The sequence below is a fragment of the Dendropsophus ebraccatus genome, chromosome 4 (genome assembly GCF_027789765.1).
Source record: "Dendropsophus ebraccatus isolate aDenEbr1 chromosome 4, aDenEbr1.pat, whole genome shotgun sequence".
Lineage (NCBI taxonomy): Eukaryota > Metazoa > Chordata > Amphibia > Anura > Hylidae > Dendropsophus > Dendropsophus ebraccatus.
The window spans coordinates 20,309,306-20,336,319 of record NC_091457.1 but is presented as its reverse complement, the minus strand read 5'-3'; the positions used below and the strand labels follow the sequence as shown (position 1 = coordinate 20,336,319).

Genomic DNA, 27,014 nt, shown 5'->3' with positions numbered 1-27,014 from the left:
TGTCATAAAGACATGACAGGCACTGTCTACAATCTGAAAGTTGTTTTATAACAGTGGAAGAACCATCTGACGCTCCACTGTGAATAGTGCGTCCAATCCCTTGTACTGTATGGAGTCGGTGAAGAGAGGGAGTGCACATTGAATGGATGATGAAACATGAATTTATTACAGATAACATCTAAGTCTCCGTCCAGCATTCTTTCTGTGACTCGATGAGATGCCAATCATTCCCGTTTTGCCAGTCTTTAGCTGCTTAGATGAGAGAGGCTTTAGTAAGAGTCTGCAAATAGAAATGCAAACGTAAAACGATTACCGGCCGGAATATATTACTTTATCATGCAGCATCTAGAGGATATTTAGAGAAAGAAACTAGTGATGTCACAGGACTTGGTGACGTTCCGATACATTTTCCCCGGGTGACTACGTTAGTGCCCCTTTGTAATGAATATCTAGTAACATAAATCACTGGCATACAGGTTTGTGTTATGTAAATCCCTATGCAACAAAAAATGACATGGTCATGTGCTTGTAACTTAAAGGGGTAGTTTATAAAAAAACTCTCTCTCTCTCTGTCTATCTTTATTTATTTAAAATTAATTGGTGCCAGAAAGTGCCAGGTTGTATTCTTTCCAGTCTGGAGAGCAGGGGAGGTTTTCTATGGGGAGTTGCTACTGCTACAGAGGTGGCAGCCGAGAGGACTGTTTCAGAACGAAAGAATACACCACTTCCTGCAGGGCATACAGCAGCTGTTAAGTACTGGAAGACTGTAGATTTTTTTAACAGAAGTAAACACTGATTTGACAGAAAAACATTTTTGTTGAAATACCCCTTTAAGATCTACACCCATATTCTGATTGTGAACATTGGGGGCGCCAGTAGCATATGTGGCGCACACCAGCTACAACCACCACTTGCAAGGCATAGAGGAGGCGTGGCCTAATTTACCATGATTTACACAGGTCTAAGCTATGTTCACACAGCGTAAAAGTACAACAATGGCCGTACTTTGTGCGGGTGGAACGCTGCATGAACATTTTATGGAATCCTGGCTGGAGCGTATACACATACTATACGCTCCGTCCGGGATCTCATACAGCGCCGCAAAGAACTGATATGTCAGTTTTCTGCGGCCGCAATTCAGTGAATTGCAGTTGCAGAAAGCCCTGTCAGTTCACACAATGAAGCGAGCGGCTTCGGTGCTATGAGAGTTCTAATGCGGGCGCGCATGGATGCGCCCGCATCAGAACACTGCGGCTGGAAAGATCACCCAGCCGCTACTGCAGTACCGGCGGGATGATCTTTGCGGAGACTGGCCGTTCTGTGACCCGGCCAATCTCATAAGCCATGTTAACATAGCCATATACAGTATATATATATAATTATATTATTATTATTATGACAATCAGCAGGACCACTAAAGCTGTTGACTAAATGTGTTGTTTGATAGCAGTACACATGCATTGACTTGTCTCTTTACAACCACAGCACAGCACAAACTCCTTTCTGCTATCCCTTAACAATGCTAATGATGATGGCATTGTGATGATGATGTACACAGTACAGTATTAGACGTAGTGGGAGAAGGGGTTATTGCTATGTGAGGAGAAAGAAAGAGCAACAACAATATCAAAGGAGGGAAAGGGTTACACTAGACTGTTAAAAATGATACTGCAGCACTGTGAACATACAGCAGTAGGTACAGAATGGTTAGCAGCCCTGAGCTTTATGAGTAGTCAAATATGAAAGGGAAGCCTTTATTTACCTTTCAGGAACAGTATGAATAATCCTCAGCAGGTAGACAGGCTTACGGCCCTATTACACGGGACAATTATTGAGTGAAAAATCGCTATATCGTTAAACGATAATCGTTCTATGTAATTGCAGGCAACGATTGAAAAATCGTTCGTGTGTCATTGATCGTTGATTTAGATCTGAACCTAAAATTATCATTAATCGTTCGCTGTAATTCCACATTCGTTCGCTCGAGTTCCACATTAGTTCACTAATCGTTCAGTGTAATTGCACATTGTCCATTGTTTTGCTGGGATCAGAAGGAATAAACGATCATATTAACGATCGCAATAACGATCATAGTAACGATCGTAACTAACGACCATCGTTCTGTGTGATATGGTGAACGATTTCAGGTTAACCATACACTATCTCGCTTGCGATCGTTTATCGTTAATCGTTAAAAATCGCTCCGTGTAAGAAGACCCTTAGCCTGCTGTACTTCCTGTAATTTATCCAGCTATGTCTGTTACTAGAGACAGATTTTCCCTGACAACTGGCAGTGGGCAGCAGATTGCAGAGAAATGAGACACCTTGAGGCTAAGATTTTACAGCTATTTTTCTGAAGTACTGGTTAATAAGTTTATTAAAAAAAATATCACATAGGCCAGCGTCCCCTATCCATGACAGGCTATAAAACGGAGAGACATTGTTTGACATGATAGTGACCATTTAAAGCCAGATCTGAGCATGCATGTCCATGGTGGAGCTATTTCATATGTATGGTCAGTTTGAACTTATTACTATACCAGTTTTGCCTGCTAATAGTACTAGATACCTATGTAATCAATTACTTATTGCCTTGAATAAACATAATTCCGCAGGCACATCAGGTGAGGGAATGTGTGTAGGGATTTTATATGTTTCTATATATAATCCCGCTACATCATCCTGTCATGCTTGTTTACTCCGCTGTTCGATCCCATACGTGTCTGCTCTTCTATCCTGCATGTGATTATTGTAATGTGATCAGCAATGACTCGTCGCCGCTGGATGAGATATCGGCCGCACCCTGTGCTGCTGCGTGTGCTGCTGTCAGGAGCAGATTAGGCATGTTTAATACACTTAATAGGCCTATATAAATACTATGCCCGTTGCTAAAAACAATAACTTGTGTTTTTCTTTGTATGATTTGTTTTCTCAAGTGCTGATTATATTCAAAGACAGGTAGAGAATAGTGATTAGCCTTCTCCATCACATGGGTACGGCTTATCGCCCTCAGATACTATGATTTAATAAGAATTTAGCTGCTCTTGCACCCTCTGTTGGATTGTTTAGGGAACTACAACTACTGATGCAAAAATTAAAAGGGTACTCCGGTAAAATTTTATTTATTTTAAATCAACTGGTTTCAGACAGTTATATAGATTTGTATTTTACTTCTATTTACAAATCTCCAGTCTTCCCATACTTATCAGCTGCTGTATAGTCTGCAGGAAGTGATGTATTCTTTCCAGTCTGAAACAGTGCTGACATCTCTTTCCGAGACAGGAACTGTCCAGAGCAGTAGTAAATCTCCATAGAAAACCTCTCCTGCTCTGGACAGTTCCTGTATCGGACAGAGGTGGCAGCAGAGAGCACAATGTCAGACTGGAAACAATACACCAGTTCCTGCAGGACATACAGCAACTGATAAGTATGGGAAGACTTGAGATTTTTAAGTAGAAGTAAGTTACAAATCTATATAACTTTTTGAAACCAGTTGATTTGAAAGAAAAAGATTTTTGCTGAAGTACCCCTTGTAATGGATGTTCCTATCTCAGTAGTTATTCACTATCCTCGGATTGATGGGGGTCCAACTACTTGAGTATGGATTTTTACAAATGATGAATATTCTGAATTAATCGGGTTCCAACATTCTCTTGTCATGGCCGATTTTTTTTTTTTCATTACCACTATAAATAAGATCTTTATACAGGATTTATATGGGACACAGGTAACAATACTCTATTACAATTTACCAAAGATACCTGGTTACCTGAGTGGTTCTCCTGGCCACCACTCACACAAGAGTTTTTCCGGCAGTGTTCGGGGTTGGATGGAACAGTCCTGAGTAAAGTGACCTGGTTTACCACAGTAGAGACAGAGGTTGTTGTGAAGGTAGTACTCCCGTCCGGCCTTGGCATCCATAACCCCCAGCTGCATGGGTTTATCTTCAGGAGTTATAGGAACGGGAATATACATTTTACCAGAGAAAGAAGGAGAGACAAAAGACTTAGGAGGTGCAGACCCTTCTTTTTCCTTACGTCTATCCTGGAGCCTAAGGTCTATATAGACCACCAAAGCCAAGGCCTGGTGTAAGGTAGGAGGATCTGGATGACCTGTCCAGACATCCTTAACATAATCATTCTGGCAATGCTTAAAAAGAGCTCTCAAAGTTGACTCTATCCAGTAGTTACACTGAGTTTACGGAACTCCAAGCAATACTCCTCAGCAGAGTGTTTGCCTTGCCATATAGTGAGATTCCACAAGCCGAATGGTTCAGCATAGATAGCAACCAGGGACCTAAAGAATTTTTCTAAATCTGACCACTCGTCTGGCCTGGGGGAAGTTTAAGGGCCCAAACTTGACGATCCCCTTGAAAAATGGATACAACCACCCTTACTATCTAGTTATGAGATGCATAGGGGTATACCCAAAAGTACAAATGACTGGAAGTCCTTGAATGTCTTGAATTTTTCTCGTGCCCCCAGAGAAACCATCCATGAGTAGCATCTTAACCCTGGGGGGGGGGGACAGGAGGTGTCTCAGCAGCCTTAGCTTGGTTCTGGGTAAGTGTATGAACCTGGTTAGCTAGCTCAGCTACCAGGCCTGCCAAACCCTCCAGCTCGGGTCCTGGATAGATGCCATTCTACTGTGGAGCGGAGAATGGAAGAGGGTATGGCTTGCTATTATGTTCTGCCAACAACTGCTTCTGTAAAATCTGGGGGAAGGAAGAAGACAAGGACAGTGGGCCCTAATGCTAGACCCATCCAGCTGTCCCTGCCTGCTTGCCTCAATTACCCTAGGCAGTAGAGGACAACTTGATGACAGCCCCTTCTTGCCCCAAAGGGGAATACACAAAATGCGGACAAGAGAAACAGAGAAACATGTAGGGGTAGTAAACAGGCAATTTAACTGTTTAACAGCCAGAGGTATCTCAGCCGGATAGAGATGGGTGTGGTGGAGATTCAATTACCACAGCAGAGAAAAAGAGATACGTTCATACATATAATACTGCCACAAACAGTGCCCCTTAAATAGATAATTGCCATTTACTGTACCCTAAACACTGCTACAGTACATGCTGTGCCCATAAATAGAATACTCACAAACACTGTTTCTTGAATAGAATTCAGCTATATGCTGTGCCCTGAATACAATACCACCATATGCTAAGCCCTGTACAAAATGTTGCCAATACAATACTGCCACATGCTGTGCATGTGAATAATTGTGCCACTGTATAATTCTGAAACTGTGCTCCTCCATTTATGATGCCATTGCCCCTGCTCCCTAACTATGCTACTGTGTCCCCAATGAACAGAAGAGAGCCACTGCCCCATATACTGTGCCCCAAGTAAACTGTGCTACTGCCCTCATATGCTGTGCCCCAAATAAACTGTCACTGCCCCCTCATACTGTGCCTCAAATAAACAGTGCCACTGTCCTGTATACTGTATAGTTACATAGTTACATAGTTAATACGGTTGAAAAAAGACACATGTCCATCAAGGTCAACCAAGGACTGTACCCCAAATAAACTGTGCCACTGCCCCCATATACTGTGCCCCAAATAAAGAGTGGCACTGTCCCACATACCGTGCCCCAAATAAACTGTAGATCATTTTCACGAGAGCACTTGAAAGTTGAGGCACTCACCACTGTGTCTTCTTAAAATAGCTTTCTTTATTCACATAAATGCAGGTACTTAAGACACAAACGAGTGAATGGGCGACAGCCTGTTTCGCGTGTACAATCAACACGCTTCCTCTCAGCCAAGAGAAAGCATGTTGATTGTGCACGCGAAACAGGCTGTCGCCCATTCACTCGTTTGTGTCTATGTACCTGCATTTATGTGAATAAAAGAAAGCTATTTTATGAAGACGCAGCGGTGAGTGCCTTTCAACTTTCAAGTGCTCTCGTGAGAATTATCTATCGTACAGTCTATGTGTTGATAGAGGACCATCAGCGTTCTTTGGGATCTTCCAGTGTGCCCCCAAATAAACTTTGCCACTGTTCCCAATATACTGTGCTACTTTCACCATATAGTATGCCACTGTTCCCATACACTGTGCCACTGTGCCCCGCAAGTAAGTAGTGCCACTATCCTTATATACTTTGCAACCATCCCCCTTAGAATACTCACTTGTTCCTTGATAATTTCACCTCTTTAATCAGGTTGGCTACAGCAGAATTAGCACTGGGACTGTGGGGAACTTCTCGATGGTTCCTTGTACCAGCTAGAGGGGGTCCAGGATCCTACCAGTTCCAGGAATTTATGTGGTAGGAAACACTTGGGATACTGGACCATGGGACCAGCTCGCATTTGTGACAATTGAGACCCCTATAGTTATGCCATTGGTCCATTGTACAAAGCAGAGAACACTGGACTAGAACATATCACTCATTAAAGGGGTATTCCCGCCAAAATTATTTTTGCATTAATATGTTGCCCACCCGTAGCTTTCCATCTTTCCAATAAAAACTTATTATGGATTCTGCACAGTTTTGCTGCTATCTAGATGCATTCACCCCCCCACCAAATGCAGAGAATCATCAGCTCTCAGTCCAACCCTGACACGCTCCCTGCTCCTGGCCCGCACCCTCCGAGACGGCATCACGTGTCCTCAGTCTCTTCAATGGGCTGGGTTAGCGTTTGTACCCCAGTCCACTGAAGAGAGGGAGGATAGTGAGACAGTCACAGCTGCTGCTGCTGTTCACTGTCTGCCTCACTAAGAGCACCCAGAGCTCACCCGCCCCGCACCCTGTATCCCCCCACCCCCCCGCAGCTCACCCGTTGGCCTGTGAGTGCAGCCCCCCCTCCCCACCCCCCCAAAGCGATCTCCCGGCGACCCCCGTCCCCCTCCCTACAGCCCGATCTCCAGGTGCCCCCCCCCCAGTATAGCCCGCAGCCACCCTCCCATCACCGATCCCTCCCCCCTGCGTCTCACCCAACAGAAGCTGTGGCTTTCCCAGTTCTTGCAGAACTACAGCTCCCAGCATGCTCAGCCTTCTCTCCATGCATGCAGGGAGTTGTAGTTCTGCCTGAGCCGGGAGAGCCGGCCTGTAAGTGCATGTGATCCCAACCATGTAATGCCGCCTGCCGACTGCCCCCACCGTGTAATGCCGCCTGCCCCAACCATGTAACCCGGCCGCCCGCATCGCCACCTCCGCACTGGCGTCTCACCCGGCCGCCCAGTGAGACGCCAGTGCGGAGGTGGCGATGTGGGCGGCCGGGTGAGACGCCAGTGCGGAGGTGGCGATGCGGGCGGCCGGGTTACATGGTTGGGGCAGGCGGCATTACACGGTGGGGGCAGTCGGCATTACATGGTTGGGATCACATGCACTTACAGGCCGGCTCTCCCGGCTCAGGCAGAACTACAACTCCCTGCATGCACGGAGAGAAGGCTGAGCATGCTGGGAGCTGTAGTTCTGCAAAAACTGGGAAAGCCACAGCTTCTGCCGGGTGAGACGCAGGGGGGAGGGATCTGTGATGGAGGGTGGCTGCGGGCTATACTGGGGGGGGGGGGCACCTGGAGATCGGGCTGTAGGGAGGGGGACGGGGGTCGCCGGGAGATCGCTTTGGGGGGTGGGGAGGGGGGGCTGCACTCACAGGCCAACGGGTGAGCTGCGGGGAGTGGGGGGATACAGGGTGCGGGGCGGGTGAGCTCTGGGTGCTCTTAGTGAGGCAGACAGTGAACAGCAGCAGCAGCTGTGACTGTCTCACTATCCTCCCTCTCTTCAGTGGACTGGGGTACAAGCGCTAACCCAGCCCATTGAAGAGACTGAGAACACGTGATGCCGTCTCGGAGGGTGCGGGCCAGGAGCAGGGAGCGTGTCAGGGTTGGACTGAGAGCTGATGATTCTCTGCATTTGGTGGGGGGGGGGGGTGAATGCATCTAGATAGCAGCAAAACTGTGCAGAATCCATAATAACTTTATATTGGAAAGATGGAAAGCTACGGGTGGGCAACATATTAATGCAAAAATAATTTTGGGGGGAATACCCCTTTAACTATCTGGGTCCCAAAAAACCTATAGGTACTCTTATTAAGGGATATTGGGCATCAGGCCCTATATAAATATCTACATTACATTAATCTATATTGTCAACATCAGATAATATGCTACAAAGGTCCCAAAGCGAGGTAAGCAGGAGGTGGAGAAGTGGGAAAACTGGGCATACATCTCAGATTTGATTCTGTATTCCTAGAGTGAAAGAAACACTGGACAGAAGACTTATAAAAAGGTAAAAAGTATCAAAAAAAGAAGAAGAAGAAAGATGAACTCAAATAGGAGCTAGAGTGGTGCAAACTATAAGGTGGCAGCAGTCACTAAAATAACAAACTATAACAAAGGAAATGGCAGCTACAGTATGGAGCTAGTAAAATAACACAAAACTCACCTTGACTCCAGTAAAGCAGAAAACAAGAACCAATGTAACAGAGACGACGGCAATACATGTATACTGGAAAAGCAGAATACCAAATGAAAACCGATAGAGAACATTATCGCATAGTAGGGGATATACAAAATAAACAGGGAATACCCACGTACTACCTACAAAATACATAAGAGAAGGCCAGGTTATTGGATAATCATATACATAGACTTACAGCAGTTCTATCACACTATATTAGCTACCTGCACATTGTATCGCACCACCAGTATAGACCTCAGCTCAGTTTTATAGACAATCTGAAACACGTCAGCAGTTCTGTACTGGAGTAAAGCGGCACCACAACTTCACTATGAACAGTGCATGGGGTCCATCTGTGTTCTCTGTGTAGTATGGGGCACGGAAAGCTGAATGGCAGGGGTGCAGGCTATGTAACAATCAGCAATTCTGTAAAACCAGGAGGAAGGAGAAGTCTGCTGCTGAAAATAAGCCTACAGACTTAAGGAAGAGATTCAAAAGAGGAGGTAGGACAGTGTACATACAGTGTCAGTGAGCTGGCCAGACCTTCCTCCTGGAAGGAACAACCAAGCCAAGCAATGTCTCCAGTCAAGGAAACCACCCGAGCAAGGTATCCATCCACAGACGGCTGTTTCAGTGTATTTTCCCCTCATCAGTGTGGAGTAGGATTCTGGCTAGTGGGAGCAATGTCTAGTAAATGCATGCAATAGTATGCTGGTTGACCTCAGGGAGATTAATCAAAACACTGCAGACACCATCACGTGTCTCAACGTCAATGTATTCTAGGACATTGCCCCCTGGGAAATCAAATATGAAAAAAACTTTAGCTTGGGGTTCTGGAGATCTCTTCAGCTCCATCATTTCCTACGCACCCTCCCCAGGCCTTCTTGTTTCGCCCGTGCCCCCACTCAGTTTGAATGTCTCTGCCTAAGCGTTGGCCCGCTCCGCCATTCTCTCTCTGTAACTTATGACATGTTGGGCTCCCCTCCGGACCAGCCGCCTCCCCCTTTCCTCGCGGCTTGGGAAGAGGACCTGAATACTTCTTTCTCCACGGCACAAACAGACAGGGTGTTCACATGCACACATTCCTCCTCGATATCCTCCCGCATCCAGGAGGCAGGCTATAAACTCCTCTCCAGGTGGTATCGGGTTCCCACCCGTCTCCAACGGATCATCCCGGAGGTGTCCCCTCTGTGCTGGAGGAATTGCGGTGAGGAAGGCTCCCTGCTTCATGTGTTTTGGTCTTGCCCCAAGCTGGTGCCCTTCTGGCAAGAAGTGTGGCGTATTACCTCCACCTTCACTGATCACTCTCTTCCCTTCTCTCCTGCCCTCTTTCTCTTGCATGTATCTGACATCCCTCTTAAGGGTTACCGTTCCTCAGTCCCTCGGCACCTGATCAATGCAGCGCGGGCCTGTATCCCCGCCTTGTGGCGACAAGCAGACCCCCCTAGCCCGGCTATGTGGTTTCAGAAAGTGGAAGATATCAAACGTATGGAGGATCTTACGGCGCAGCTCCAAGACCGGAATTTACGGTTCTATCAAACGTGGTTCTACTGGGACCAATACACTGAGTCCCCTGAATACCGGGCTCTGTTGGCTCAGTGAGGAGCTAACTGTCCCTCAGTCTCCCCCACCCACCTTCCCCGGTTCTTCCCCACTGCTTACCCCCCTCTTTCTCTTTTCTTTCTTCTCCCCCTCCGGCTCCCTTTTAGCCCTCTGTCTTCTACCTCTCTTGGTTGAGCGTCAGCTCATTTCCTACTCTATGATGTGTGACACTCTGCTTAATTGAGCCATGGTTTGTTCTTGTTGGCCCAAGATGGTTGTTGGGCGACCTTGCTATTCCTTTTCTGTTGTCTGTTACATGATCACGCGTCCAGCGCTCTGCGAGACGCTAGCGGCCTCTGCTTTGTTTGGTAAGTTTTGTTCTGTTTGGTCCTGTCTTCTCGAAAATGGAAAATTTTAATAAAATTGAGAATTAAAAAAAAAAAAGAAAAGAAAAAAACTTTAGCTCACTGACATTGAGATTGATTTCCCAGGGGGCAATGTCCTAGAAAACACTGATGTTGAGACACATGATGGTGTCTCTGCAGTGTTTTGATTGATCTCCCTGAGTTCAACCAGCATTTTTTTGCATGCACTTACTAGGCATTGCTTCCACTAGCCAGAATCCTACTCCACACTGATGAGGGGCAAATACCATGAAACAGCTGTCTGTGGATGGATACCTCGCTTGGGTAGTTTCCTTGACTGGAGACATTTCTTGGCTTAGTTGTTCCTTCCCGGAGGAAGGTCTGGCTAGCTTACTGATGTCGAGACACATGATGGTGTCTCTGCAGTGTTTTGGTTGATCTCCCTGAGGTCAACCAGTGTCCTTTTGAGTGTACATACAGTAGCCCAGATGAGAGGGAAGCCCTGATTTACCTTGCATGGACAATGGCGATCCCCTGAAGAATGGCTATAGCTTGCATGCATACTGTCTTTTTACCCCCATACTGAGTATAGCAATGGTAAAGCCCCTTACTCACTTCCTTTGTTCCATCTTGCTGTGACAGTTACAAGGGACAGATTTCTGCTAACAACAGGCAATGGATAGCAGATTTCATAGAAGAGAGACAGCTAGTGGCCAGTACTATATATTTTTCTTTGGTTAAAGGGCCTTTTTAGGTAAATTACATAAATGTTAGTAGGGTTTTATCCATCGTTAGAAAAACATGGCTAATTTCTTCCAGAGACAGCACTGCTCTAGTCTCCAGTTTAGTTGTGGTTTGCAAATAAGCTTCATTCACTTCAATGGAACTAAGTTAAAAAACCTGCACCCAAACTGGAGACAAGAGGGGTGTTGTCTCTGGAAGAAATTAGCCATGTTTTTATAACACTGGATATTCACTTTAAGTTACTAGCATGTAATGCACACAATGTTGAAACTGCACATAATACCTCCGGATTGTAGTGATCTTTTAGTTTAGATTCTAGATGTGGACGAAATACAGACACTAAAACATGGCCGTGTTACCAACATATGAAAGTAAAAATTAAAGAAGGTGTCAGGATCATCAGTAAGGGGTCAAAATGGATTTTGTACTTACCAGCAATTAACCAGCAAAAAACAAACATTAATAGGGAGCCCTCCAACACTGCAGATAGCTGATGGCAAAAATATTTTAATGGCACCAGTAGGATGGCTAATAAATGAGACGATCCAGCTACCATTAAGTAAACCGGGATCAAAGGTTGCAGAAAACATTTATCCCGGTACATAACACCTGTTGGAACATTTATTGATGAAATAGTATTAATTTACCTTCATAGAATAATAAATAATACATTTATATAACATAAAGAACAGCTGCTGAGATTAGAGGGAAGCCTTGATTTACCTCGCATGGACAATGCACACAGTTTTTCTTCCCCCCAACTGCACGTAGCAGTTACTGAACCCTGTCCCTGTTTCCTGTGTTCTGTCTTGCTTTGACTGTTACTAGAAACAGATTTCCTTTAACAGGCAGTGGACAACAGATTGCATAGAAGTGAGACACCAGGTGACCAATACTATAGGGCTGGCTTGGAGCATTCATTGGTAAAATAACATTAAAGGGGTTATTCAGGCTTAGAAAAACATGGCCGCTTTTTTTCAGAAACAGTACCAGTCCTATCCTCAGGTTGGGTGTGGGTTTTGCAGCTCAGTTCCATTGAATTGAATGGAGTAATACCATACAGGGGTGGTGTTGTTTTTGCAAAAAAAAGTAGTTTTGCTTTTTCTTATTCTAGATAACCCCTTTAGTTTACTTTTATAGGTGTTAGTCTGGAGAAAAGAAGAGAAAGGGGGGACATGATTGAAACCTTTAAGTATGTTAAAGGACTAAATAAGGTTCAGGAGGGAAGTGTTTTTAGTAATAAACTGAGCTCAAGAACAAGAGGACACAGTGAGAGGTTAGTTGGGGGAAAGATCAGAAGCAATGTGAGAAAATATTATTTTACTGAGTAGTAGATACCTGGAACAAACTTCCAGCAGAGGTGGTTGGTAAATCTACAATAACAGAATTTAAACATGCCTGGGATAAACATATATCTATCCTAAGATGAGAAAGAAAATACTAAAAGGGCAGACTAGATGGACCCAGTGGTCTTTTTCTTCTATGTTTTTATGAATATGCATCAAAATAAATACATTTAAGCTGCAGCCTGACAACTCTGGCACTGGCTTTTCCCCTCACACTACTATAAGGTTAGTGCAGTAAAAATCCAACACGCCCGCCCCTTCTGTGGAGTGGAGAGTTGGGAGGTGGTCATACATCTCAGACAGTTGGACGAACCAAATGTTCAGACAGGAGAAAATGTTCCAGTGGCATTCCTAATGATGAAGAGGGTGGGGAGGAGGGGCGGAGGGGTGGTGCAAAGTTAGGGCACAGATACTCCCATAGGGCATGGGGCTGCCAGTTTAAAAGTTGTTTTTTAGCACAATAACTGCATCACCTGCCGAACGGACCGCAGGACAGATCTTGGATTAAAAGCAGCTATCCGAAGGTACAAGTGGTTGGGGAGGGACAGATTGTTGTTAAGCCAAGAATAGGAAGCCTTTTTTCCTCAAGGTACTTTACACTGAGGGGTAAATCATCAACATACCCTTAGTATTGGGATCTGCACTATTTTGGCTTATGGCCCAGCCCAGATAACTTTAGAAAAGACTCTCATCTCACCGGGTTTGTAGTTCACTACCAGAACCGAAAAGGGCGACTCCATATTACAACAAATCTCTATACCATCACAGAGTGACCCAGCTCTGGCCGACGGCCATCTTGGAAAGTACTCTGCAGATTGTATGGAACTGTATATGTTATGTATCTTAAGTTGAAGTAAAGTCACTCTTTCACCTGAAAGCTTTGACTCCCTGTTGTCTGCTTTAGAACCAGTTCACATGGAGTAAAACTAGCAGAATTCCAGGGTGGAACTCTCCACCCCGAAATCCAGCCAGCCTCCGTGTCACACTGGCAGTCTATGGGAGGGCTCGCACCTCCTCTCTCCGCGCGACAGAATTGACATGTCAATTCTTACAAGGAGAGAGGAGGCACGCGAGCCCTCCCATAGACTGCCAGTATGATACGTAGGCGGGCAGGATTCTCCGCCGCAGAATTCCGCCAGTCTAAACTGGCCCTTACTCTGAACCTCATCAACCCCAAGAACGTCTCCATCAACACAAGCAACAGCATCATGGAGAAAGCCCCAGGGGCCACTATATGTTTCAACCTCACTACCAATACCACCTAGCTGTAGTCCCCCTCTTCAACCTCTGCGGCTGTTCTCACCTCAGGAAGGGGGTAAATGTTCTAGAGACATCTAAAGGGGTAGTGTTATGGTGTGCGTTTACATTTTATTAAGGATGTCGGAGTAACGTTTTATTTTTCATAACGATCAGCGGAACGATACATCGTACGGAAAATTTGTTTTGCGATCGCTTAAGCCTATCTCACACATTGGTTAAATCGGCGAACAACTGTTTACATGGAACGATCTGCGATTTTTTTTTGCGAACAACAAACAACGATTTGAGAACATGTTGTAAGATCAAAATGAACGACTTCTCGTTCGTCGTTTGATCGTTCGCTGCGTTTACACGTACGATTATCGTTCGAATTCGATCGTTATCACGCAAATTCGCACGATAATCGTTACGTGTAAACGCACCATAACTTTCTGTAGGCCAAGCACACCTGAACCAGGGAGAGGATCAGTAATAGTTACTCTGTTCTATTGTTTTCCAGGCTTTCGATATGATGTTATTACACTGCAGGTGGGTATCCTGGCTGTTACCCAGACTCATCCACTTTGATGGTGCCTAATGTATTTCTCTGCTGAGGGATGGTCACTATGTTAATTAGTTACAGAACATTCCTTCCATTTACATGAAATAGTTACATAATTAATGAGGTTGAAAAGACGCAGGTCTAACAAGTTTAACGTGTCAAATGTACAGTCTGAGTCATCTGCCGATATATCCTCAAAATGACAAAATCCTGCTTGCCACCATCTAAGTTATTACACCTATGGCGGCACTGGGCAGCTATTGGGGACTCGATTCGCGTGACATGCACTCACCCCTCTTTTGAATCGGAAGGTATACTTACGAGACAGCAAGGGGGAACAGAACAGGTAAAACCATTGAACCTCTAAGATGTCATGGTCATTAGTAATTGTGGCATCTCAGAAGTTATTCAGTGTAACAAGGCTACCTTTAAAGGGGTACTCCAGCAAGAAAAAAAAAAGAAAAGTTATATAGATCTTATATAAATCTTCCAGTACTTATGAGCTGCTGCATGTCCTGCAGGAAGGGGTGTATTCTTTCCAGTCTGGAGAGCAGGAGTGTTTTCTATGGGAATTTGCTCTGGACAGTCCCTGACATGGACAGAGGTGGCAGCAGAGAGCACTGTGTCAGACTGGAAAGAATACACCACTTCCTGCAGGACATACAGCAGCTAATAAACACCTGCTTGTAACTTGATCCCTGAGCTACTACAAGATGGGAATGAGCTGATTTTTCAGAGTGGGTGACAGTTTAGCAGGGAAGGGTGTTTGATAACAGGACAAGGAATTATTTTTGTCTGATAAGGTATATTACAAATTTTATTATATAGTTTACATTAAATGATTCAATTGAAAATGATAAAATAATGTCTCCAGCTGCCATCATAGCTCACTACATACATATTTAGACAACTTCAAATAACCGCAATAATAAATCTATAGGCTGTGAACTATGCGGTGAATGTATTGGTGTATTGGGGGTAATCTGTATGTTGCTCTTTTGCAGAAAGATACTTTGTAATGGGGTTCTCCCCATTACAGAGCAATAATGAAAAAAAATACATGTAGATTTTTTAAGTAAAGTTATATTACTCATTAAAGTAAAAAATAATATATATGTGTATGTGGATGTGTATTGTGACTGTAAGGGTATATTCACACGGGCGGGCTCGCAGCGAGATTCTCGCTGCGAGCCCGGCAGGTCCTGTCAGTTCCCATACACTACATACTTGCTGCGGTCTAAACGACCGCAGCGAGTATGTAATTATACCGCGCTTAACCCCTTCTACTCCCGCCGGCTGTAAGCAGCATACATTACCTGTCCTTGCTGCACGGGTCCGGCGTCCTGCTCTACCGTCCGGCCAATTAGTGTGTTGCCCAGCCGCAGCCACTGATTGGCCGGGCGGGAGAGCAGGACGCCGGACCCGTGCAGCAAGGACAGGTAATTTATGCTGCTTACAGCGGGGGAGCCGGCGGGAGTAGAAGGGGTTAAGCGCGGTATAATTACATACTCGCTGCGGTCGTTTAGACCGCAGCAAGTATGTAGTTTATGGGAACTGCCAGGACCTGCCGGGCTCGCAGCGAGAATCTCGCTGCGAGCCCGCCCGTGTGAATATACCCTTAAAGGGAATATATCTCTTAGATGACACTTGAGAAAGAAGCCGGAGCGGTTTGGAAACGCGTTGTGTCGCCATGAATGTTGTTTCAATAAATTTTTTATCATATCTTGGACCTGCGCCCCCACCTAACCCCGGCTGGAGGGAGGTTTTTTTCTATCAGGTTAACATTAGGCCAGGTGGTCAGAATGAAAACTGTTGGATTATTTTCTAATATAATTTTCTAAAATAAGTAGTAAAATGCAAAACTAGAAAAATATCACTTAACATTTTTTTTATCATATAGGGGCAGTTCACACAGAGTAAATTCTTTGAGCGAAGAGCGGCAGAAGCGTAAGCGCGCGAGCCCTCTCATTGAAACAGACAGCAGACTGGATTCCGCAGCGGTGAGCTCCACCGCGGAAATCTGCCACTTTTACTCTGTGTGAACTGGCCCAAAAGGTTGAATTAAACATTTTCTAATGACACAATCTCTTTAAGTCTTAGTATACTAAGGACAATGTTTATGCGGTGAGTGTAACAGGCATGGCACCATGGGGAAAGCATTCATAGGGCCACTTATGTTATATGTTATATATGTTATAGCCTTGCTTGTTTCCATGACTATTGTTATTGTGTTTGCTTATATAACCACTAATTAAAAAAAACTGCTGTGTATCCTTGTTTGTTATATAAGTGATTTAACTACAACCGTTTCAGGCTCAAATTTTAGAACATCTGGGTTGGCTCGATATATACATATAGTAGTGTCACTGTCGTTAAATTTTTTTTTTTTGCAGAAATCAATAGTCCATGCGATTTTAAGAAACTTTGTAATTGGGTTTATTAGCCAAATATGCCATTATCTGCATGTAAAAAGCCTTTTCCCCGATCCCCCCTCCTCTCCTTTCTGTCATCCACTCCTCAGAATCAGAAAATCTCGACTGTTTTTTTATCAGTCGGATCTGTCTGGTCTATGGAGGGGAGGGGGGAGGAGCGAGATTAGCCGGCAGCTGAGAGCGAGAACAAAGGATTACTCAGCAGGGGGAGCTATTCAGAGCCCTAATTAGAGGTCAGAGATATCCATGGTGCCTGTCAGAGGAGAGAGCCCGTGAATGTAAATTAACTCTTTGTTGTCCTGTTTTGCTGCTTTTACTTTCTCTCTCCATAGGAAAACCATGAAGACAGGGGAGAGAGCTTCAAACTGCTTTTTCATGATAAAAATTCATTTTTCGGCTAATAAAACCAATTACAAAGTTTCTTAAAATCGCCTGTACTTTTGATTTCTGCAATAAAAATGTTAACGACAGTGACACTTTGAACCTTGGTTTAAGAGTAACTTGGATTAAGAGGTTTTGCAAGTAGAGCTCACAGTTTTTCAAAATTGTGACTTGGTTTAAGACTATTGCTTTGGTTTAAGAGCTCCCTGTACTGGGTGGGAGGGGAAGCGGGGATGGTCTGTATAGCGGGGTCTACAGCCCTGTACTCTGAGCAAGAAATTCGTCCTCTCAGTGCTCTGAAATGTTAAGCAGCATTATAGAGAATGAATGGATCACAGGTCTTAAAGAGTATGTACCACCAATCTGACACAGGGAAAGAACGGCGCCGTCACGGGGAAGCTGGTGCCGCGGTCCGTTTTTCGAACTGCTGCCCGGTTCCCATGTACGGCTGGCCCGCCCCCAGTCGGAGAGAATTCCCTCCCCTCTATGACGCGGCTTCTTAAGAATCAACGGAGCCGCGTCATACAGGGGCGGGGATTCCGCCCACCGGGGGCGGGCCGGCCTGCCTCCTGTGCTTCAGCTCCAGCCCAGGACACGTGGATAGAACTGCGCCGTACACGGGAACCGGGCCACGGCTCAAAAAGCGGACCGCGGTACCGGCTTCCCCGTGACAGCGCTTTTCTATCCCTGGGTCCCTGATGGTACATCCTCTTTAAGGCCGTATTCCCGATAGCGATTATTGTTCAAAGATTCGCTATAAGGATAATTTTTCAACATGTTGAAAGACCAAAATGAACGATTTTTCATTAGTCGTTTTATCGTTTGGTGTTATTACACCAATATATAATCGTTCATTTCAATCATTTTAGTGAATTTTTAAATGATAATTGTTCCATTAGTAATAGGGCCTTTAGTGGTAGTGAGCGCTCCATTCATTGTAAGGATCATTGTGGCTGTCAGACCCCCAGCCATCAGCTTGTTGTCCCCTATCTTACAATAACCTGGGATGAGAATACCCCTTTAAAGGGTTAAATGGAAACCACAGTATGTAGTTTTTTTGTCTTTGTTGGGTGGCAAGAACACATGCTTATAGATTTTGCCACCGACCACAACTGATCACTGGACATCCCGGAAGAAGAGGACCATGGGATCAAATTGACAGAAGCAGACAAACTCTATATACTTATATCCTCAGAATAGGTAATCGATATGTAATATGTGGGACTGGGATCTCAGGGACATCTGCCAGTCAGCCGAATGGATAGGCACAGTTATGGGAGCTTGCATCCTATATGTATTCAACAGTAGAAAACTCGCTGAAATGCTGTGATGTTTCAAGAGGCGTGGCCTCTTTTTAAAACGTTGCAGCATGTGGAATGTTAACGTTTTATCACGGATCCTTAGAGGATTGTGCAATAGCTCAGGCTCCAACTTTGGATCAGTTATCAAGGATTCATTCCACTGAGGTGAATGTTGTCTTTGGTGTAAAACTGAATGTTGTATGTGCATATGTCTATATAAATCCTTTTGCCTAATAAGAAGATGGGTTGGTGTGTTTCCTACTGTAAGCTCCACATCTATTCCGTATGGATGACCGTACCTGGTGCCGTAGCCAGGCCCGGACTGGTAATCTGGCAAACCGGGCAAATGCCTGCTGGGCTGGCCAGATTATCAGTCAGTGGGCCGCCCGGGCTGCATAATAAAAAAAATAACATTATTAAAAGAAAAAAAATCACCGCCGCGGCCTGTTCCTCTCTTCCCGGCCCGCTCCTGACGTGCTCCTGTAGCTCCGTCTAATTCACTTAGATGCTGGAGACAGTAAAATGACAGCCCCATCTCTTTGTTTATATTGTATAAGTGCTGTAATAACTTTTTATTGAAGTACTTAAGAGAGTAAAGAAGTTGTCTGGGGATTTAAAATATATATGTATATATGTCTGGCGGTGGTGTAAAAGTAAGAGGGAAAAAAAGAGGAGATACTTCTATAATTCATTAGCAACACATCCCCTATTACACAGGGTGATGTGCGGTTGATGAACAAAGATTTTCGAACATGTCAAAAATTTGCAGCCATCTGTGTGATATATTGTGTAATCTCGTTTTATTGTGTAAATCTCAATTAAAAAACAGCCGTTTTTTTCAAGCCCTAGTCATAATCATAGTCAATGGCATGTCAGTGGTGCAAAGATTAATATGTGCCTGCAATAACCTTTTCATCCTGATCAATAGAACTCAATAGTAAAACAAAAAAGCAGCTGATTTTTGCACGTTTTACTGGACAGTAAAAACAGTTTTATGGCCTAAAAGCTTGACACAAATGCACCGTGTGAACATAGGGAAGCCTATATCAGGAAATGCAGACCCTAGCCTTGTCTCTTTTACATGAAAAGCACTAACATGGGCTATGTTCACACATAGTATATTCATTTTTTTCAACCAAAACCAGGAGTGGGTTGAAAATACAGAAGACTATGCCCAAAATACTATGTGTGAACAATGTTGTAATACAATAACAGGCTATGTTCACACTTTGTAAGTTTCCGGACGTAGCGCGCTCCGTGAATAAGCGGCCGGAGATTTACGTAGTTTGCGTACAATGGAAAGTATACGATCTACGGCTGCACAGTTCACACTACCTACGATCTTACGTACGGATCGTATACGGCGTCGTAAAAAAAATGAACCATGAATGAATGCTGTAACTTACGCCCGTAGCGTAACATGCGGTCCCGTACGGAGTGGTGATATCTTCATTTTGACACTTTGATTTGCCGATCCAAAAGGTTCTGTGGGGTGTCCGGGGCTAGGCGAAGAATTCCAAGTAAAAGACCGCTGTCAGATCGCTACGTACGCCGCTCGGGAAGCGTACGTAGCTTACGGGCGTAAGTTCGCGGACCGTACGTAGCCGGACGCAACTTGCGTAAATCCTGGCCAGAGTTTTACACGTATATATATGTCCGGCCGCGAAAAATATGCGGCCGGACATATACGTAGTGTGAACATAGCCACAAGGTGTAAAAAGGTATAATCATTAAAAAATAGTGTCTGTAAAAGTAAAATGTATTATGTCATCCTAAAGTATGTTTACTATAAAGATGGGTGTGCCCCGTGTTATTCATCTCATGCGGTAATCATAGCCAGTACTAGCAAAACTAGCTTTGACATTTTGCCAGTATCCATGGTATTTGTATGGCAGCAGACATGTGGCAGTAATCCAGTATAGGGTTGTTTTGGTGATAGGCGCATGTATTCCTGCAGGCCGCAACAAATCGGCCTTGTGTAAATTTAAGTTGAGGGTGGTTTCACCCACACACCAATTTCTGGAAAATTCCTACTGCAGTTTATCTGAGCCAAAGCTAGAAGAGGATGCATAGAGGATAGGAAATATACTGGAAGGATTTACACTTCTCCTCTTCTCCACTTCTGGATTTGAGTCAAAAAGCTTAAGACTGTCAGGGAAGCGTCCACGTCATTGCTGCATTTACCGCCCCTGATGCACGGACCGGCCGTTCACAGAATTTGATCCCCCAGGTCTTATCTATAGTTCACATTTAACTATGCATTTTTCCAACACCTCCTACCTACCTATATACAAGCTCTCTATCCATAGTTACCAAAATTTAAAAAATGCCCCCCCCCCCCCCCCCCGTAGCCCATGTGGTATTAGCTCCCTTAATAGTACCCCCTCAAACTGCCCCATAAAGTATTTCCCCTAACACAGTAGTTTACCACATTTCCCCCCATGCAGTATGTAATCCAATATTAGTGCCCCATATAGTAATCAGTCCTCCCCAATAGTGCCCCATATAGTAATCAGTCCCCAATAGTACCCCATATAGTAATCATTCCCACAATAGTGCCTCATATAGTAATCATTATCCCTAATAGTGCCCCATATAGTAATCATTCCCCCCAGTAGTGCCTCATATAGTAATCATTCCCCCAGTAGTGCCTCATATAGCAATAAGTCCCCCCCAATAGTGCCTCATATAGTAATCATTCCCCCCCAGTAGTGCCTCATATAGTAATCAGTCCCCCCCAAGAGTGCTCCATATAGTAATCAGTCCCCCCCAAGAGTGCTCCATATAGTAATCAGTCCCCCACAAGAGTGCTCCATATAGTAATCAGTCCCCCAGTAGTGCCTCATATAGTAATCAGCCCCCCCCCAATAGTGCTCCATACAATTATTTATTACCCCAGCAGCTCCTTTACCCGCAGGGCACACCTGGCACAGGCAACGTGTGTGATGATGTCACCTCACTACCTGTGTCGGGCAGCATTAGGGCCTGCGGCCTAGAAGTAAGTTGCATTAAAAGGCAGCACTGTGTCCCGGCACAGGTAGTGAGGGAATGTCATCACACACACTACCTGCGCCGGGTGCGCCCTGCGAGTGAAGGAGCTGCTGGGGTAATTAACAATTGTATGGGGCAGTATAGGGGGGGACTGATAACTATATGGCGTCCTGCAGAATATTATGACATGAGCGGTCTGGGCACCGTCCGGATCAGCCATATTATAATTAGCTGCGCTGCCAGTGGTCCAGCTATAGGAAATCAACTGATCTCTCCTGCGGGCCAAAAATAATGGCATTGCCAGATTTAGCCTGTGGGGCAGAGTTTGCTGTGCTTACTTGAGGCCAACAGTAAAAGATCAGGAACATATCACCTAACCAACCTGCAAATGAAAAATGTATAATAAAATACTATGAAAAATAAACTTAGAGGACATGACCAAGAGACAATACCATCAGTTTATAGTAGTCACACACCGCAACACAGAATACACACGTGTTATACACTACAATTCATGTGTGTGTGGTGAATCACGTAAACAAGACACCTATAAAAAAGCCTGAAAATCTGCTTCCATATAAATTACAGTATGTATGGAGACAACTAGAGCAAAAGCACAATATATCCGTCATATATATCTGGCATTATGGGTTCACAGAATCTTAAAGGGGAAAACCTAATGTTTTCTTCATTGCTGCAAGAAAAATCTATCAGTTATAACAAGATCTACCTACAAACTCAATAGCGGCAATGAATACAGGCATTTTGGTCGGTAATTTTTTTTTAACCAAAACCAGTAGTCGGCTGAAATTATATTTTTCTGTGTTGGTTCCAGTCCTGGCTTTGGCTAAAAATAATGGCCAAAATACTGACCAAAATGCTATATGAGAACATAGCCTCAGAAAGACGTTTTAGGCCAGCAGGAGTGGATTGAAAACACAGAAAGGCTATGCTCACGCACTTTTGGAATTGAGTGGATGGCCGTCATTTAATGGCAAACATCCATTATTTCAAAACATTCATTTAAAAAAAAAATGGCACTCATTTTCAACAGTGTGTGAACATAGCCCTTCTGTGTTTTCAATTTACTTCTAGTTTTGGTTGCAAAATCCTGAACAAAAATACTGTGTGTGAACATAGTAATTGTAATTCATGCTGTGCTGAATGAATGGTCTTCTTCTGACCTGGCTGTGCTATAGAGGACAGCAAACAAGAGGAGTAGTGAACTAACTTTTCTATCTATGTATAGTTTTCTATATAGTTTTGTATATATGGGTTTTATACTTTACCTATTGTGATCATAGCAATGCTTATCCCAGACCACAGTAACAACATAAATATCTGAACTCCTTAAAAAGAAAAAAAAAGTGACATAATAAACACATAGAACAGTCAATAAACCAAAATTTCAGTTCATATACAACACAGACGCACAGGGGGGGGGGGGGGGGGGGGTAAAATATCCACTGGTGTTACCTGCCCATAGCAACCAAAGAGTGCATAATATCCACTGGTGTAACCTGCCCATAGCAACCAATGAGTGTAAAATATCCACTGGTGTAACCTGCCCATAGCAACCAAAGAGTGCAAAATATCCACTGGTGTAACCTGCCCATAGCAACCAAAGAGTGTAAAATATCCATTGGTGTAACCTGCCCATAGCAACCAAAGAGTGTAAAATATTCACTGGTGTAACCTGCCCATAGCAACCAAAGTATAAAATATCCACTGGTGTAACCTGCCCATAGCAACCAAAGAGTGTAAAATATCCACTGGTGTAACCTGCCCATAGCAACCAAAGAGTGTAAAATTTCCACAGGAGTAACCTGCCCATAGCAACCAAAGAGTGTAAAATATCCACTGGTGTAACCTGCCCATAGCAACCAAAGAGTGTAAAATATCCAGTTGTGTAACCTGCCCATAGCAACCAAAGAGTGAAAAATATCCAGTGGTGTAACCTGGCCATAGCAACCAAAGAGTGAAAAATATCCAGTGGTGTAACCTGGCCATAGCAAACAAAGGGTGTAAAATATCCACTAGTGTAACCTGTCCATAGAAACCAAAGAGTGTAAAATATCCACCTGTGTAACCTGCCCATAGCAACCAAAGAGTGAAAAATATCCAGTGGTGTAACCTGCCCATAGCAACCAAAGAGTGTAAAATATCCACTGGTGTAACTTGCCCATAGCAACCAAAGAGTGTAAAATATCCACTGGTGTAACTTGCCCATAGCAACCAAAGAGTGTAAAATATCCACTGGTGTAACTTGCCCATAGCAACCAAAGAATGTAAAATATCCACTGGTGTAACCAGTGTGTATACACTTCAGCCGGGATTCCCTCAGCCTTCAGCACAATGTAAGTTCCGCACTAATCACGGCTGTTGCAACAACGGCCGAAATTAGTATGGAAGTTACGTTGTGTGAACATAGCTTAAGTCTGTGAACATACATAATAGCTCTATGTGCCTAGTAAGAACTAAAAATTATAGTGTAAAAATTATAACTACCCCACAGGTCTTTTCTGAGAGATCATTAAAAAAAAGTTATATGCAAAAGTAAATATGCATAAATGTAAACTTTAAAAGGAAACTTTCAGCAGGTCAGATGAGTCTAGCTCCCTATTGCACACGGGGTGCTGAGGATAAAAATATAAAAATATGTCCCTTATCTTCATCCTCGGCGCTGTTTCCGTGCAGTTTGTAGTTTATTCTGTATCTAATAAGGCTGTTTACAGCACTGGGGGCGGGGCTATGACCCCCAAAGCACCAATCAGGCCCACGATCGACTGGCCTGCCCCTCTGATCATTGGTCAACGGCCAAAAAGGTTCCGTCATGAAAACAGTTGATCTTAACAAATTTTGGGGTGCTGAAATTGAAAATGATGTTCAAATTTTGAAATTGGCTCTAATTTTCAAGATATAGACGTATTTTCTATATTTCTCACAGCCTGTGATACAATACTGGGAAAAGTTTGCATCATCAGTATTGCATCATCAACTGGTATATTGCATCATCTTAGAATGACCAATATGGAAAAAAGGTATTAGGGTAAGGCTAGGTTCACACTGCGTTTTTGAAATCCGTTTTCTTTTGCAAAAAACGGATGAAAAAAAGTATGCATTTGTGTGCATCCGTTCTTCCATTGACTTCCATTTTTGACAGACACAAAAGTAGTGTCAGCTACGTTTTTTTGTCCGTTAAAAAAACGGATCAGTTTTTTTTTTTACAATGGAAGTCAATGGAAAAATGGATCAAAACAGATGCACACAAATGCATCCATTTTTTTCATCCGTTTTTTGCAAAAAAAAACCAGATGAAATAAAAGGAATGCAAAAACGCAGTGTGAACCTAGCCTCAATGGAACCCATGAATGCTTGCAGATTACTGTTGGATAGTTATCAGAGACAATCCCATGTATGAATACAAAAGACATGTGTAAATGCACCGAGAAGCCATTGAATAAGGACCGACAGTCCAGAGTTCAATAAACATAATTAATTTGTAAAAATTCTTGGATCTGCCTGTAAATTGTAGTTGATTTCAGATAGAACTAAGTTTCCTATGAATATATTTCAAAAGTTTATGACCAGTAAATTTGCTTCCTTATGATTGTAGAAGTAATAAATATGTCGGCTATTATACTGTATTCTATACAATTCACAAATCAGTAACATGAGAACTCTTCCATATCATAGAAACTAGAGACAATTCACATTTTTCCTTGTGATATTTGAATTCAGCCCATAAAAATCATTAAGAAATGGCTAATTTTATTTCGGAACCAAACAACTTTTGAAAATTTGTTGGCCAGTGTAATTATTAGGTTACGTTCTCACGCAGCAAAACTAGCGGAACTAGCGGAATTCTGCGGCGGAATTGTCTGCCACGGAATGCCGTTAGCCTCCCTGTCATAATGGGAGTCTATGGGAGGCGCGCACAGCTGCTCTCCCCGCCTGAAGAATGAACATGACAGGGAGGCTTACGGCATTCTGCGGCGGACAATTCCGCTAGTTTTGCTACATGTGAACGACCCCTTAGAAGGTATGGGTTAGACGGGGCGTATGTGTGCTTTGGTACAGCCTTACTAGAAGCAGAGTTAAACTACAAACTGCATGGAAACGGCACTGAGGATGAAGGTAAGAGACATACTTTCATCCTCAGTGCCCTGTGTACAATAGGGAGATATATTCATCTAACCTGCTAATTTTTTCTTCAAATAACAGCACCAGCAATGGACTCATTTATTATCAGATGCACAAAGGTACTAGTTGGGGTGTGTTAAAGGGAAAGGAGGGTGTCACACTTTCACTTTAAATGGTATAATGAGAAAAGAAATTGTCCAACACAAACAAGCCCTATGGCCATAACAATGGAAAAAACACTAAACTAATTGCTCATGGAAGGCAGGAATTAAAAAAAAAAAAAGTTTTTCAATTTATTTTTCTTTAAAGGGCCATCAGCAAGTAGCATACTTACCTCTCCTGGCCCTGTGAAGGTGCTGTGTTCTGTCCCATTGCTTATGTTTACTTACCTCTACGACATACTGTCCCGCCTCTCTTGATGACCATCTAATCCAAAAAGTTATCAGTAGAGCAGAGAGACCGCATCATAGAGGTAAGTAAATGAAAGCACCAGGGGAAAATGGGGCATTGTGGCTGGATCGGGAGAGGTGAGTACGCCGCTGACTTTTTATATAAAATCTGTAAAAATAGGTGATGCCCACAGAACATAAAAGAGACTATAGGGAAGTAAATATAGGTTACATAAGCAGGGTCCTTACCTCCACTAAAGGTGATTCCCATGGTAATGTAAAGCCCTGGAAAATACATTGTTTGAGATAAGGAATGATATTTTTCTACAAAAAATATATTTTTTGTTTAGGAAAGTATAATTGTTCATGCACAAAACCTTATTACGACTAAGTGCAACCTCATAGTTGTACAGAGCTGCAATTACAGCGTGTTCAGATGATGTATTACTAAATATTCTCTAAACCAGGGAAATTCCTATATAAGAAATGAGTACACTGCTTACCTGTAGTCCTCAGTACCAGTCGTCAGGTGAAGGTTTGATGGTGATCCTAGCAAATAAAATTATTTTCTCTCAGCAACTTATAGCCTAGAGACTCTGGCATGTACCGGATTAAGGATGCATTGACTAACAGCCCTGAAGGCATAGGAGGAGAATTCCTAATATCTGTATGGAGAGTGCACTGTAAAGTAAAACAACTACTTAACTAGTAATTTACAATTAAACTAGTAATGGAAGCCACATAAATGCAGAGTGGCTACTATACAGAGCTGGGCTGTGTATATGTATAGCATAGTATGGATTATAGATGGTGCTGCCATAGCAAAACCAGGGAAAAGAGGAGGGATACCAAAGGGTAAATACGTTTTAACAAATATTAATAATAATTTTAGTATATTTCTTGTGACATGGACTCTTATTTCATAGTTCTTGTAAAAAATAAAGTTTTTTAGCCCTAGAGTAAAATAGAAAGAAAAACTATACTTACCAAGCCCCCCTTTCCCCTGCTGCTGCTCTTCTTCTTCTTTCTGCTTTGATCTTCTTTCTGCTTCCAAGATAATCGCTCTGGAGCAGAACCTTCCAGCTCAGCCAATCAGCAGTGGTGTCCCTTCTGTGCCAGTGATTGTAGGCCCTACTTCCAAGCAGGAAAAAGAAAGAACATCAGGGG

The 27,014-nt window shown here is 43.6% G+C and overlaps 1 protein-coding gene across 3 annotated transcripts; it reads right to left on the bottom strand.

Annotated features, from left to right (window-relative positions):
• Positions 1-26,130, bottom strand: LOC138789492 (transmembrane protein 272-like). 3 transcript variants are annotated; one of them, XM_069968161.1, is made up of 6 exons: positions 26,097-26,130; positions 22,605-22,664; positions 11,496-11,672; positions 8,398-8,552; positions 3,762-3,944; positions 1-280 (listed from the first exon to the last, which is right to left on the bottom strand). In XM_069968161.1, exons 1-6 carry the CDS (start codon positions 26,116-26,118, stop codon positions 254-256), a joined length of 624 nt encoding a protein of 207 aa, XP_069824262.1. In that variant the 5' UTR covers positions 26,119-26,130; the 3' UTR covers positions 1-253. The 3 variants fall into 3 exon arrangements, with proteins under 3 accessions (XP_069824262.1, XP_069824263.1, XP_069824264.1); XM_069968162.1 differs by having other exon boundaries at positions 3,770-3,944; XM_069968163.1 differs by lacking the exon at positions 22,605-22,664 and having other exon boundaries at positions 26,097-26,129.
• Positions 26,131-27,014: the final 884 nt, after the last annotated feature.

Excerpts from the sequence above, each read along its gene's own strand:
- LOC138789492 (XM_069968161.1), bottom strand. The coding sequence starts at position 26,118 with ATGGGAATCACCTTTAGTGGAG. Across the intron at positions 11,673-22,604 it reads CATTGCTATGATCACAATAG|GTGTTATGTACCGGGATAAA; the intron begins GTAAAGTATAAA and ends ATGTTCCAACAG. Across the intron at positions 8,553-11,495 it reads TTTTTGCTGGTTAATTGCTG|GTAGTACGTGGGTATTCCCT; the intron begins GTAAGTACAAAA and ends TGTATTTTGTAG.